The 15693-nt window shown below is 43.4% G+C and overlaps 1 protein-coding gene across 1 annotated transcript; it reads right to left on the bottom strand.

Moving 5' to 3' along the window:
- Positions 1-5301: 5301 nt before the first annotated feature.
- LOC123110040 (carotenoid 9,10(9',10')-cleavage dioxygenase) lies at positions 5302-11150 on the bottom strand. The gene is made up of 14 exons (XM_044530443.1): positions 10733-11150; positions 9372-9442; positions 9050-9064; positions 8639-8750; positions 7896-7995; positions 7729-7791; positions 7408-7518; positions 7113-7297; positions 6868-7006; positions 6636-6753; positions 6456-6557; positions 5976-6227; positions 5769-5880; positions 5302-5513 (listed from the first exon to the last, which is right to left on the bottom strand). Exons 1-14 carry the CDS (start codon positions 10964-10966, stop codon positions 5481-5483), a joined length of 1647 nt encoding a protein of 548 aa, XP_044386378.1. The 5' UTR covers positions 10967-11150; the 3' UTR covers positions 5302-5480.
- Between the last annotated feature and the right edge of the window lie 4543 nt (positions 11151-15693).

Below are 15693 nucleotides of genomic sequence, written 5' to 3'. Positions count from 1 at the left end.
TTTTTTTTCTTCCTTTTTTCCTTTTTCCTTTTTTCTTCTGTTTTTTTCTTCTGTTTTTTTCTTATGTTTTTCTTCTGTTTGTTTTTTTCTTCTGTTTTTCCTTTTTTCTTCTGTTTTTTTCTTCTGTTTTTTCTTCCTTTTTCCTTCTTTCTTCTTCTTCCTTTTTCCTTTTAAAATCAGAAAAATAAAACTAATTCATTTTAAAATCTTAAAAATACAATTATATATCAAAAAAATCAGAAAAATAAAACTAATTCATTTTAAAATCCCTTGAAGGTTCTTCCTTTTTTCCTTTTTCCTTTTTTCTTCTGTTTTTTTCTTCTGTTTTTTTCTTATGTTTTTCTTCTGTTTGTTTTTTTCTTCTGTTTTTCCTTTTTTCTTCTGTTTTTTTCTTCTGTTTTTTTCTTCTTTTTTCCTTCTTTCTTCTTCTTCCTTTTTCCTTTTAAAATCAGAAAAATAAAACTAATTCATTTTAAAATCTTAAAAATACAATTATATATCAAAAAAATCAGAAAAATAAAACTAATTCATTTTAAAACCCCTTGAAGGTTTGACAAAAGGTTTGATACAATAAATTATTACACATCATTTCTTCCCTTGTGTCCCTGCTTGCTTACGATTGTGCCGTATCCATGGAGCATCCTCATCATTTAACTTAATGCTTGGGTCGGTGTTCACTTTGAAGGGCGGAATTTCAGCAAACATATTATAATCTTCTGACATGTCTGTCTTGTCCTCCACTCCCACGATGTTTCTTTTCCCTGAAAGAACAATGTGGCGCTTTGGATCATCGCATGATGCACTGATCGTTTTGGATCAAAGCAATCGGAAGCAATTGCGTCATAATCACGTGGCAGTCGTGAGACTTCAGGTTTTGGAACTTTTTCTCCGCCATGTTTATTATTCCCTTTATATTGGACGAGAATCCAGACGGGACCTTCATACTGCTCAGGCATTCAAAAAAGATGACCTTCTCTTCTTTGGTCAGAGCGTAGCTGGCACGACCTTGAAACCATTCCGGATGCCGGTCATCAGGGTCTTTCAAACGTTGTTGGTCCTGCCGTGCTTCCTTTGTATCATTTGTCTTCCCATACACGCCCAAGAAGCTTAGGAGGTTCACGCAAATATTCTTCATAACGTGCATCACGTCGATTGCAGAGCGGACATCTAGGACTTTCCAATATTCTAGCTCCCAGAATATAGATTTCTTCTTCCACATGGCTGCGTGCCCGTCAGCTCCCTTCGGAACTGATTGTCCGCCAGGACCCTTTCCAAAGATGACTTTCAAATCCTTGACCATATCAAATACCTCAGCACCAGTGCGTTCCGCAGGCTTCGGCCGGTGATCTGCCTTGCCGTTGTAATGCTTGCCTTTCTTTCTTACTGGATGAATTTTCGGAAGAAATCGACGATGCCCAAGGTACACGTTCTTCTTACAATTTGGCAAATGTACACTTTAAGTCTCATGTAAGCAGTGCGTGCATGCATTGTATCCCTTATTTGACAGTCCCGAAAGGTTACTAAGAGCAGGCCAATCGTTGATGGTTACGAAAAGCAACGCTCGTAGGTCAAATTCCTCTTGTTTGTGCTCATCCCACACACGGACACCACCCCACAGCTGTAAAAGTTCATCAACTAATGGCCTTAGGTACACATCGATGTCGTTGCCGGGTTGCTTCGGACCTTGGATGAGCACTGGCATCATAATGAACTTCCGCTTCATGCACAACCAAGGAGGAAGGTTGTAGATGCTATGGCTGGAGCTCTGCTCGCCAAAAGGATTCATGCCATCCGTACTTAGAGCAAATCTTATGTTCCTTGCGTCAGCTGCAAAATCTTTGAACCATCTGTCGATCTTTCTCCATTGCGTTCCATCTGCGGTGTGTCTCAACTCCCCGTCCGACTTACGGTCCTCTTTGTGCCATCGCAACAACTTGGCATGCTCTTTGTTCCTGAACAGACGTTTCAACCGTGGTATTATAGGAGCACACCACATCACCTTGGCGGGAACCCTCTTCCTGGGTTTCTGGCCCTCAACATCGTCACCAGGGTCATCGCCTCTGATCTTATAACGCAATGCAGTGCATACCGGGCATTCATTCAAATTCTCGTATTCATCGCGGTAGAGGATGCAGTCGTTGATGCATGCATGTATCTTCAGAACCTCTAAACCTAGAGGGCAGACAACCTTCTTTGCTTCGTACGTACTGGCGGGCAACTCGTTATCCTTTGGAAACATATTCTTCAACATTTTCAGCAAGTTTTCAAATGCCGAGTCAGCTACACCTGCCTCTGCCTTCCATTTCAGCAAATCCAGTGTGCAGCCCAGCTTTTTCAGACCATCATCGCATCCGGGGTACAGCGCCTTTCTGTGATCCTCTAACATGCGATCCAAATTCTCCCTCTCCTTTTCAGTTTCGCAGCGTCTCCGTGCATCAGCAATGGTCCGACCAAGATCATCAACGGGATCATCACGTGCCTCTTCTTCACCTTCCCCTTCACCTTCAGCATCCTCCATGAAAGTATCACCGAAATGAGCAAGATAGCTTTCATCGATGAAATCATCCCCTTCTTCATCTTCTTCCATTATAACCCCTCTTTCTCCATGCTTGGTCCAACAATTATAGCTTGGCATGAAACCGTGCCGAAGCAGATGCATGTGAACATCTCTTGAGGAAGAGTAACCCTTCTGATTTTTACAGATAACACATGGACAGATAACAAAACCCCCCTGCTTGTTCGCATTAGCCACTACGAGGAAATCTTTCAAACCCGTAGTGAACTCGCCGGAGAGTCGGTTACCGTACATCCATTGCCGATTCATCTGCATTATTATAATATAAAATATATAATTAACCATCATGCATTTGTTAAACTAACTAGCTACAAACAATATAAATTAAACAATGAACTGCACACATGCATATTTTATCAATGACACACATGCATGAAAGGTTCAAGTTGCTAACCGCGATCGAGGAGGAAAAAATAAATGAGGAACCTCAAGTGTGGCTCCAACACTTCATATCATGTTTGTTTCACCCTCTTAGGGCATTTCATCAAACACCTTGTGTGCATAAGAGGAACCAAAAGCAAACCTACACCCCCTTGTGAAGCTTGTGAAGAGAAGTGGCACCAAATGGCTAAGTGAGCGTGCTGAACTGGTATATGTAGGGGAGGAGCTTTAGTCGCGGTTGGCCTGGCCAACCGCGACTAAAGGCCTTTGCGCACCTTTAGTCGCGGTTGGCCTGGCCAACCGCGACTAAAGCCCCTCACGTGCACCAGCTGGCCACCGAGCGCCCTGGGCCCAGGCCTTTGGTCGCGGTTCGTCTGCCGAACCGCGACTAAAGACTTCATTAGTCGCGGTTCCTACAGTTTCGCGACTAATGGGGCTGGACGGAAGCCTCTTTTTCTACCAGTGCAAGATGCCTTCACCACCCATGTCGTTATCCTGTCATAAGAACCCGTTACATATGTACATGAAAGAAAATACGCTACAACTAAACCATATTAATTATAAATTGTCAAAGATTATCATCCGTAACTGAACCAAGAATCTCTGACATCCTTATTACAGAGTAATTTAACCCATTGTTTTCATGTTTATTGTTCAAGATTGCTTCTGTTCACATAGCATGGGCATACAGGCCGTACATACACTTTCATTCCTGTGTGATATGAATGTAAATCGCATCACAGCTTCCAGGTGTGTGTTGGCTCGAATGCTTCGTAAAATATACATATGCATACTTATCCTGAACTGCATAGACACCAAAGCAACTTTATCATCTCTATCCAAAAAATCAGGTTCTGAGAAATCTTGGTTTTCAAAAACCTTATTAAGTTCTTCTAAGAAGTAACACATTTCCCACAATATCAAACTCATAATCTGAGGTGATGGCTATGGCGTTTGGGAGGATCAGAGGCAACATACCAATGCGAGGGATCTCCACCACGACCCGCGAAGGAACCGATCTCCGGCGCCGTCCGAACATCGTGCGACTGAGAGAGGGTCGCCGGGCGGCGCGGGATGGCTGCGCCGTTGAAGATCTTGGGGCCCCGTCCAAGATACTGCGGCGGCGACGACAGGGCGGGAGAAGGAGCGGCCGCCCCTGTGCGACTCAGGCGATGGCCGCCGGGCAGCTAGGCGGCGGCAGAAAATGAAGAACTCTACGAGAATGAGATGGGAAACCTACGAACTAAGATAGGGACAATTCTTTTTTCCAGGTGTGATTACTTATGTTATTAGTCATTGCAATTACTCATATTATTAATCAATAAAATTATCATTAAAAAGGACTAATCTACCCTAACAGCCAATTACCAAAATGTCCTCAAGAGAAAAAATCAGGGATCAATAATGACTATTGGATCAATTATATACTACCCACTATTTACAGGAGTATGATGCACCGTAAAAAGTCTCTTTGAAAAACCACTTAGATTAAGTTTTTTATCAATTAGTGTCTGAATGGCCCGTTGTGTGTTTGAGGCGGGTACTAGGCGTCCGGCATAGATGGTTGATTGTCCAAGGAATACTCTTGTTTGAATAAAGCTCTCTGGATTGATTGCAAAAAGAAAAAAATAGATGCTCTAAGTATGGATACCCTCACTATCAGTGTTCATTTGGCTCAATGTGGCCACGTGCACCACTATGGTGGCCTAAGTGTGTGTGCCGTCGTTTACGCGTGGCGCGGACCTACCTCTGTACTGTATACAAAACATCTGGTTTCTTCCATCCAGAGAGACCATCAGCGGCTACCTTGACAGAATCCAGCGGCGCATCAACGAATCCATGGCGGAGGACCACCGCCGTGAGCGCGCACAGCAGCAGCTCGTGGTGGCGGCCCTCCTGGCTCTCGGCCTCTTCGCCATCTCCAGCATGGCGCTGGCCGCCTCGGTCGGGGGCCTCACCGTGGCGGCGCCGTTGCTCCTGCTGTGCAGCCCCGTGCTCGTCCCGGCGGCGCTGCTTGCCGCTCTGACGGCCGCCGGCATGGCGGTGTCAGGCTCACTGGCCGTCGGGGCGACGGCGCTGCTGTCACGCTTGGCAGGCGCGGTGAGGAGGGCGCCCACGACACCGCCGGACTACGTCGAGTTGGGGAAGCGGCGGGTGGCCGGTGAGCAGACGGCGCACGTCGACGCCGGCCCGGTGATCAATCCGGAGCAAGTGGCCCGCAGCCGCCGGCCGTATGGTGGCTCACACGCCCTGATCTCCTAGAATATATATCAATCATACTGTCTAGCTCCTCTAGTAGTAAGTACTGTAATGCAATATCCAACGATTTTCATGGAGCATATGAATGAGAGTATGCAATAAAATTTATGAAGTGCCATATATATGAAATTTACAGTCTCGCTCCACGTGTCGATGAATTCACTGTACAAATAATCCTATAATTGTATCAATGTACTATGTACTGCTTTCTTTTCTTTATTTCTGCAGCATGTAGAACATGCAGAGTCTTTTTTATCACTGTTCCTCACACCTCTGCTTGCTGATGTACCAGTTGTTCCTGTCAAAGAAAAACCACAAACCAGATAGGTGTTCTTCAACTTAAAGCAATTGCCAAACAAATAGATATACATTTCAGTTCAAGCTTAGCAAGATACTTGAGTGCTCTCTTTAGTACTCCCTCCGTAAACTAATATAAGAGCGTTTAGAATACTAAAGTAGTGATCTAAACGCTCTTATATTAGTTTACAGAGGTAGTATATAAATACACAATCAGATCAGAAAAGAAGAAGATACATATCTAGCTGAAAAGTACCTCGTTGACAAAGAAGGCGTGGAACCCGTAGGGAACCCGGTTCGGCAGCTCGACGACCGCCACCGGATCAGGCGACATGGTCTTGGCATCAATCACATTCACCTCAGATTTCCTGCACCCACAACACAAATTTTTAATCTTTTTCTCTTTTGCAGCAGCAGCAGCTTGGAGTGATGATGTATGTATAGGAAGGCAATGGAAGAGTACCCTGTGTTCTCATCATGCACAAAGAGTATCAGATAGCCGTCATCTTCTTGACCAGAAACACCGGGCTCCTTGGGCACGAAGACCGCCTCCGAGCCGAACCTACCAGGTCCCAGGTCGTATATGCCCATCACATTCCCACCGACTTCAAGCTGCTTCTTGCCGCTCTCTGGCTCGGCGTGCAGGTCAAATTTGATGATGCCGGTCACCTTCGCTATGCTGTCGAGTATCGTGCAGTACACATACTGCTGCTTTCTGCATTATCACAGAGTAACAGATCAGAGAAATGATGGTACATTTATTCTTACTTTTGAAAAGGAAGGACGAGCCTCGCAACCCGCCCTCCGGAGAAAGTAGTTTCAGGAAGATTTGTATTCTAGAAACAAGCTCCACAATGAGTTGATATATAGTGCTTTATGATATGAGCATCATAGAAGAAAGGTTGTAAACTTAAGTTGAAGTTGAAAGCTTGAGCAGAACAACCTGCCAGTATAGCTCTCGTTGATTCGAGGAAAGTCTACAGCAGAGACGGACAGTTGCTTCTGCGAAGCAGCACCTGTTTTCATGTTGAATCTCATCTCATACCTATCAGAGATATGACATTAGACCAAGCACTGGGTTCCATAGAAGTAAAATAAAGGCTGAGGTCGCAGGTGTATATACAGCTCATTCCCGAAGTTCTCGAGCTTGTCGTTTTGGGTGCCGTTCACCTTGTCCAGATCTGGGTTCTCAAGGCGGCAGGTAATCAGAACAACTTCGTCGCCCTCTTCCCAGGCATTAGCTACGACAAGAGATGCTTCTTGTGATCAGTTCGATTAAACTAGCATGGTGTGAAAACTACTGATAATTAGATTGGAGCTACATGCTCTGACAGAGTATCAGGAAATGGCAATACCGTTGTGGAATATGAAGCAATTGGGGAGTTCAAACCATCTGATGGTTTTTTCATCCTTTTCATAACGCTGGAGTATGCCGAAACGAGCTTTCTTGGTAGGGTCAAACTTGTAGATGAATTCACCATTCTTAACCATTTCCTTCAGACAAGAATGCAAAACAATAAGACCAGATTGTGAAGAGGAGTATCCCTTATCATTGAGCACGTTGCCTGTCAACTGATGGCGTGCATAAAGCATCGCGTACCTTTGGTCGAAACAACAAAGGCAGGTCCATAAATATGGAATAGTTCTCTGTGATTGCAAAGTCGTGCATCATTACAGACTCTGGTATTGTTATTGGCACAGGATCAAGCATAACTCCGTCCTTGGTGATGACCCGGTATGTGCAATAAGGAGGTTCATGCGAGTACCCAAACGTGAACATTTCATCTGAAAGAAGGACAACTACATCACTTAACCCAATTTTCCAAAGTGGAAGTAGGAAATAGTATGTTCTCTTTCTTCAAAAAAAAAAGTAGTATGTTGTCACTGTAGTGTACCTGTAAATGGATCAACCTTGGGATGAGCAGTGAAAGAATGTTTCAACCTCTTGTCATAATCCAACAACCCAAGAGTTTGCAAGTCTCCATCTTCAAGGACCTTAACAACGTCTGAAAAATGAAAACAGAAACTCATGTTCAACAGTTGCGTAGTTATTGTGATGGATGTGGGATTTGTGGATTATAACAAGTTGCAACAAGATGTAATGATTCACAATCAGTACATGTAGCTTCCAGCATGACCACATTTAAGGCCCCCAATTTCCAATGTCATATGTTCATCCATATAAAGAAAACTGTGCTCACAGAATGAGAACTTACAGGGTTTATCTGCTTCCGACAGGGCCATGAGTTTGCCATGATGATATATAAGTGCAGTATTAGCTGGAAAAGGAGGGAAAGGATCAAAAATATCCCACTAAAATTAAATACCCATGAAAAATATGTAGATATACATCATTCAGTGACTGCATAAGGGAAAGAGGTACCTGTCCCAAATCCATAAGTAACATCCAGGATTTTCAGTTTTTTCCTAAGTGCTTGCATTTGAACCATAAACAATCCAAAAAAGCCCTTTAGGTCTCCAATCTGTAAACATCGAGATAAAAACTCACACGTGTGCAAAACTGATTTCGTATATGGCCATCACTAAACCCACCAGAGGTGAGGAGAGTCAGGGTTTTAAATTGATACTTAGTAGCTTTATTAGCCTTGAATTGACAGATGGTATGACCTAAATATTATTCATGACATTATCATGTATTGATGGCATCAGCCGCAATAAACTAGGGTTCACATACCATACGGTCAATGTAGCAGCCAGAAAGCTAAGATGACACGATAGGGACCTCTACGGAAATATGAGTATATGACAAGTTGACAACTGACAAGATAAGCCATAAAAGAAGAGAACATTCATACTAATAAACTTATGTTCAAGCACAGGCAGCTTTGCAAGCACCACAAGTACACTAGAGAAAATTATGGTGGGCATCAGATTAGTTATGTCATTAAGAACCAAGCTGATCAGAGAACTTCACCAAGGAAATATGGTGGATTAAAATAGGCGTATGTATGATATATATATTAGATTCTTATTAATTAACAGAGCAAAAAAGTTGCAGGCATGAATCAGAAAAAGAGAACATAGTTGGCGATGGAGACAATCTATCAAGTGTTGCGCAATAATTGAGTAATTGTTAAGAAGATTCAGAATTTTTATGAAGCTTACCTTCATAAACTTTGCTCCACCAAAATACTCTTCTTGCTTGAGGCGAGAAGTCTTCACGTATCTTGATACGTACGTAGCTCTGCCATCTTTAATACGCATTGCATGGATCATTCTGTAAGAAACAATGTAAAGTTGGTCTAACCATCAAGCAACAGTCTGAAACATAGATTAAGGCTGGATTTTATAACAAAAAAAAAGAGCTGTAGTACTGAAAACCTGATACCGGAACATTAAAATTTCGAAATTGTTGAATTTAATGTAAAGTCTTTATTTGTAGAATGGCAAATGTGGGCGTGAAACAGTGATCTAAGTGGTATGGTCTGGAAAATTGTACTGAAAACAGGAAGAAAAATGAACGTGCAACTAGAGCTAGATCTGCACTGTTCCAAACAGAAGAACTGTATCACATACCCATCTCCATCAAACCTGCAAAAAAGAAAACACGGAATAACAAATAAATTAGAAATGTTACGCTCAATTATTGGAAGCAAGAGATGTGACAATGGGCACTTGCGTAAAAAAAAATACTACACAATTGAACTTGTTTTTGCGGTATGTATCAATATCACAATTAGTCTGTGTGCAAGCAGATATGGATAAATGTAGTCACACTGTTGAAGGAAGATAACAGCCTGTATTTATGCCCTTAGGACCAGAAAGTGATGCTTAAGAATTGACATTTTGCTGGGAACTGGTGCATGACTGCAAATTGTGAACAAGTAAGAGTCAATACCAATGATATCCTGCAACAGGGACGAACTTCGGATTAGGCCCCACCCTGACAAATTCACCATTCAAGCACTCCTGCAGACAACAAAAAGGGAACACCATGAGTAAAAGAAAGGATAATCTAGTGAGCTGCATGGCTTCATAAGGAAAAAGGAAAGTTCTTCAAGGAACTGTTCGATAACCAATTTCTCCAAGAAAAAAGTGCATTTCACAATCTTTCAGAAAATTAGCATAGGATTGTTCTTGCAGAATGCTGGAAAGAAATGTAATTTGCTTCTAGAAGAAGTTTCGATCAAAAGGCCAGATCCCGGCCTACCAGACACAGGTCGAACAAGCCAGTGCATATAAGGAATAACGAATAAGGTGAGAACTAAAAGATATGTTGGCCACAATAAAAACTGTAAATATATATGCTCCCAGACAGGTTGTTATTGGCATAGAAGTTGTCCTTAGTAAATGTTGGAAAGAAATGCAATTTGCTTCTAGAAGAAGTTTGATCAAAAGGTCAGATTCTGGCCTACCAGACATAGGTCGAAGGAGAGCAGGTGAAGATGAGGAAATAATGAATAAGCTAAGACTAGAAGATATGTTGGCCACAATAAGAACATGCCCAAATACTCAGACGCACGCTATTTTAGCTAGGGTGTATTTCAATTTTCACATTGATCCATCCATTTGGTATCACAATCAATTTGGAGCCCCTGCATATGCTTTGTCAGAGACAAGAGAAAAAATCCACGATAATACTAATGAGGTAAACAAGGCGCAAATTGAGCGAAACCCGGAGGGAATCTTTGCGACGGTTGCAACCATAACAATATTTCGCATATCAATGAGCAGGACGCAAACAGATAGGAGGAAGAAGAAAATGCGTTCCTCCTCAGGACAAATTGAAGCTTTTAGAGAGGGCATGTTTGTTGGGTGTTACATGAACAAGGTGCCAAGCATTTATTTTAGGTGTTCTCTGGGTTGACCAAGACGCCTGAGCATTTCTTAATTAATTACAGGTATTTCATGATGTGGAAGCAGGGCTATGCCTTTCGTCTTAAAAAAACTATTTCTCATAGTTGACTAACCATGTAGTACAAGAAGTCTCAAGATCTTCTCCGAGGAATCAGAGTTCAATCGATTCTGAATCCAAAAGCCGACAAAAATACTTGCAGCAAACCACTGCAGTATTTCACTCCACAGTGGAGCTGAGGGAGAATTTCATCCATCTAAAAGAAGGGAATTTTTTTCACATCTAGGAGTAACTAACAGAGGGGATCTTGAATTTTGACGGCGGGTAAGAAACAATCTGGAACCACGACTAGATAGAAGGCTCCTGTATGCGGTGGAGAAGAAGGGTTGAAGAGAGGTGCTGACCGGGAGGTGGCCGCGGACGGGGAGGCCGGCGGCGGGCGGGGTCTCGTCGCGGACGGGGGCGAAGTTGCCGGAGAGCCAGTGGAGCGGCTTGGCCTTGTCGTGGCCGAGGCGGACGGCGAGGCGCTCCAGCAGGTCCACCGCCCAGGACGCCACCCCCTTGCTCGGCTGCGGCGCCGGCACCACCACCGCCCCCCTCTTCAGGGTGTCCTCCGCCGCCGCCACCGCTTCTCCCATGGTGACCGGTGGCTACTGGCGGCCACAGACGGGTCGGGGTGGGTGGGTTGAGGAGGAGGCCGGCTGGAGATGATTGATGCTCAGCGCATTGTTCCCTGGGCGCTGGCTCGGCGGGGGTTTGGTTTGTAGCCGGAGGGGAGAGGGACGTCAATGGCGCTAGCGACAGCCGGCCATCGATTAGTCAGTGGTGCGCCATTGGCCGCGTCGTCCAAATCGTGTGCCTCACATGACCTCACCTGGTACGACCGATAATACTTATGCAAAATTGACAAATTTGAGCTATGCACAAAATCAAATCACAGAATAAACTGCCCGTGAAACTATTTCACGCGGCTGACCTTTTTGTGTGACGCCCGACATGAAGGCGTCACACTACACTGTGCAACGTCTCACAGATAGGCGTTACACGCCTGGCCAGCGTAGCACCCGTGTGATCCGAAAATTACTAAGTCAGTGTGCAGCGTCTGAGAGCTAGGCGCCACACTATACAGTGTAGCGCCTAGCTTCTAGGCGTTGCACTAGTGGTTGCTTCATTTTGTAGTGCAACCACTAGTGCAGCGCCTGAGAGCCAGGCGCCACACTATAGAGTGCAGCGCCTAGCTCTTAGGCTCTGCACATTGACTTAGCAATTTTTAAGCAGTTTTGGGTGCAACGCTGGCCAGGCGTATAGCGCCTATCTCTGAGGCGTTGCATAGTATAGTGGTGCGCCTTCGTGTCGGGCGTCACACAAAAAGGTCAGTCGCGTGAAATAGTTTCACGGCCAGTTTATTCTGTGATTTGATTTCGTCCACAGGTCAAATTTGCCTAATACTTACGTACTTAAGCAAATACAATAACAATTAAACTTGGACAACGCTAAGGGCATGTACAATGCATAGCCTCAAGATGATGCCCCGCATGCCATGTAGGATCAGATATGACGTAAAGTAGGTTTTGATAGGGAAGCAGGATCCTCTTCAGGAGGCGAGTGCTTGAAGAGAAAAAGCATGGTCCGATGACAAAATCTGAAAAGGTTGGAGTGAAAAGTAGAGATGTATGTGTACTAGAGTCTTTACTTTTTACTTCTTAACGAGGCCCACTAGTGATAGCTTGCATTGGAGAGAAAAATGAATGGAGGTGCTTCAAATTACTTTTTGTCATGAGGCATATGTATCCATATGCCACCATTGTACGGCCCAGTTCTTTTGACCCGATTATGGAGATTCTGGGTCTGAAAACTCAAAAGCTAGAAAGAACTCGTTTTGATTTTGTAGAATCGTCAAAATCAGAGCACAATTGACAGTGCAACTCAAAAGCAGCGTTTTGGGTCGATTCTGGCGATTCTGGACCTCCCGCAAATGAAAATGTTTGGGTTTTCAAACTGTACCCCTATTTCAGCACGAAATTACAAGCAAAATGCCCTTCCACAGCCCGACCGACCGCGGCCCAGGAAACGCATCGGCCTCGCTCGCTCCCCTGTCCTCGCTCGATTCCCACCTCGCTCTCCAGCCGCCGCTAGGGTTCCTGACCCACGACCCCTCCTCCCTCGATGAATGGCGGCCTTATCGGAACCCTGTCAGAGCAGACGAGTGCGGCCCCGACATGCCCATCTGGCCGGCTGAAGCAGTGCTCAGCGCCGCCTCCTCCGACCCCCATCCCTCCAGCCCCTGAGGTCTTCCTCCCTGCCGGCTCCGACCGCCCTCCCTGCCGTCCTCCGACGGTCCCGACGAGCCCATCCAATCGGCTGCTGCTGTCCTCTGTCCGCTGCCTCGGTGAGCCTCTCTTTCTCTCTTGTATTCTTCTCTGTACATGGAAGAGTGGATGGATAGATGGATGTACATGGTTTGTAGCTCTTTTCTGTACATGGAACAATGGATTGCTAGATGGATGTAGATGATTTGCTTGATTGATGGATGGATGATGTTAGTTTATTTGTTAGATTCTTCTCTTTACATGGAACAAGAGTTCTTCTCTATACTGTATAGGTAGATGATTTATTAAAAAAAATTTACTACAATTGCTCAATGCTACTTGTGAGTGGTTCTGTTTTGCTACTGCTATGCGCTAATGATAGACGTTGTAGATGGAGAAAGAAAAGAAAACCAAGCCCCCTAAAGCAAACTGGGACAGTGCAGCGCATACCATTTTTATGGATGCATGTATAGAGGAGGTGCGAGCTAATAAGCGTGGTGGCACCACTTTAACCGGCATTGGAAAAGCTAACTTGGTTAGAAAGTTCAATGAGTGCTCCAGGAGAAATTATTCTTCCGACAAACTGAAGAATAGATGGGATATATGTAGAGCAGACTATAGTGTATGGAAGACATTGACTCAGAAAGCAACTGACATTGGTAGAGATGAATATACAAAGAATATTGCAGCTACAGATGAGTGGTGGGCATTGGAGATAAAGGTATTTTGTGCATTCATTCAAGTAGACCCTGCCCAAGTGATGTTCAAGTAGTGAGTGATGTTCTTCTATCATTATTTAACCTTGAGTCTTGGTATTTGATTGCAGGCAAATCCAATAGCTGCCAAGTTCCGGTATGCTCCACTAGCAGAGGAGGACAAAATGAGAGAGGTGTTTGATGCTTGCTGTGTCACAAACGAACATGCTAGGGTGCCAATTCCCACATATCAAAGTGGTTCATCTCGCTTTAATATGGATGCTGATTCAGGTTGTGAAAGTCATGATGTCGAAGCTACACCTCATACGAAGCATGCCAAGAGTGGGAAGAAGATGCCATGTTCTTATTCGCCAAGTCCTAGGATGAATGAGAAGTGGTCAAATGAAAGTGTTAAAACCGAGGAGCAATAGCGTGGGGTTGATATTCTCGTGTGTGCTTTTTTGCTTTCTTTACTAAGTAGATTTTGTTTTCCCTTTTGTTTTTGTTTAGTTGCGGGTAAAAAAACTAGAAATAAAAAAATGAAAATACAAAAAAGGTTACTTGCCTCTCATGCCTAAAAAGTTTTTCAAAAAGAGAAGTGATTGAAAAGATATGCATTGGAGAAGTGAGGGTCGACCTTAAACACTTGTGTTCATGCTCATGGAAACAATGTAAAAATTTTCATGGAAGTTTCTCAGAAAATAATTATCCCCTTGTATATTGATACGTCCATCTTGCATCATGCTTTTATATCAATATTTATTGCATTATGCACTAGTAGAAAACAGGGCATACGTTCGGGCCAGATAAGCCGATTAGTCTCGGTTCAATCACGAACTGGGACCCATGGGCCCATTGGTCCCGGCTCGTGAGGCCAGGGGGGCTGCTGAGCCTCATGGGGGCATTGGTCCCGGCTCGTCTGGCCCCTTTGGTCTCGGTTGGTGGGACGAACCGGGACCAATGGGCCTCACTCCTAGCCCACCACCATTGGTCCCGGTTGGTGGCCTGAGCCGGGACCAAAGGGTGGTCTTTAGTACCGGTTCAAGCCATGAACCGGGACCAATGAACCGGCCAGGGGAGAGGGTTTTTGTGTGTAAAACATTAAAAGCAAAAAATAATTTTCATAAAATAAATAAAAAAGCAAAAAAAGAAAAGAAAATAAATAAGTAGAAACAAAATAAAATAAATAAGTAGAAATAGAAAAAAAACTTTAATAAATAAGTAGAAACAAAATAAACTTTAATAAAATAAATAAAAATAGCAACAGTAAGTAGAAACAAAATAAAATAAATAAAGCAAAAAAGAAAGAATATTCATAAAATAAATAAAAAAGTAAAAAAAGTATAAACAAAATAAACTTTAATAAATAAGTAAAAACAAAATAAACTTTCATAAAACCTCTAGTATTATTGAAACTAAAATTATTTAAAATTTATGCAACTAAATTATCAAAGTATTTTCTGTTCAAAACATAAAAAGAAAAAAGAAATTTCATAAAGAAATTTTTTGTTAGAAACTTTAATAGCAAAAAGAATTATCATAATTTTTTTTGTTAGAAACTAAAATAACAAAATATGTTTTTGAATATAATGATAAAACACAGTAATATTAAATAGCAGGAAAAAGAATCACTCAAAAATCTATTTTTATAGTAAAGCTATTCAAAAACTAGTGATTCACACAAATTTCCAAAAATTCAAATTTAAACTATTCAAATTAGAAAACAAATGGCACTAATAGAAAGTTTATAATTTTTATTACCTTAAAGCAAAAAGAATCACTGAAAAACTAGTAAGTATTTTGTTGTAAGTAGAAACAAAATGAAATAAAGAAAGAAAAAGAAAACAACAAAAATAAAAAAAAGTGCCACCTAAAGGGCCACCATGTCCTCAATACGACTAGAAACCCAACAATGGGCCAGGATTCAGGCCCGCAGTAGGTTCAATAGGCCCACAGGCACATAGTGACAGATTAGGCCCGAAAGCCTGCAGTTGAGAGGAGCTCAAGAGGGTGGGCGCAGCAGCGCTTATAAACCACTCTCGAGCTCTCTCAACTAGCGAGGTGGGACTAAACTTTGGCCACAACGCGGGCAACATAGGGCATTTGGTCCCGGTTGGTGGGACAAACCGGGACTAAAGGGTGGCATTGGTCCCGGTTGGTGCCACGAACTGGTACCAATGCCCTCCCTTTAGTCCCGGTTGGTGCCACCAACCGGGACCAAAGGCCTCTGCTTCCCGCCCTTTGGTCCCGGTTGGTGGCAACAACCGGGACTAAAGGGGGGTATTGTTCCCGGTTGGTGCCACGAACCGGGACCAATGGCTTTGCTATATAAGTAAACACTTAGCGTTTTTCAGATTCATC

The sequence above is a fragment of the Triticum aestivum genome, chromosome 5B, assembly GCF_018294505.1.
Source record: "Triticum aestivum cultivar Chinese Spring chromosome 5B, IWGSC CS RefSeq v2.1, whole genome shotgun sequence".
In the NCBI taxonomy this organism is placed as follows: Eukaryota; Viridiplantae; Streptophyta; class Magnoliopsida; order Poales; family Poaceae; genus Triticum; species Triticum aestivum.
Note: the sequence above shows the minus strand (reverse complement) of the source record. Positions and strands in the feature narration are given on the sequence as shown.

Excerpts from the sequence above, each read along its gene's own strand:
- LOC123110040 (XM_044530443.1), bottom strand. The coding sequence starts at position 10,966 with ATGGGAGAAGCGGTGGCGGCGGCGGAGGACACCCTGAAGAGGGGGGCG. Across the intron at positions 7,996-8,638 it reads GTGGAGCAAAGTTTATGAAG|ATTGGAGACCTAAAGGGCTT; the intron begins GTAAGCTTCATA and ends CGATGTTTACAG. Across the intron at positions 5,514-5,768 it reads ACGCCTTCTTTGTCAACGAG|GAACAACTGGTACATCAGCA; the intron begins GTACTTTTCAGC and ends TTTCTTTGACAG.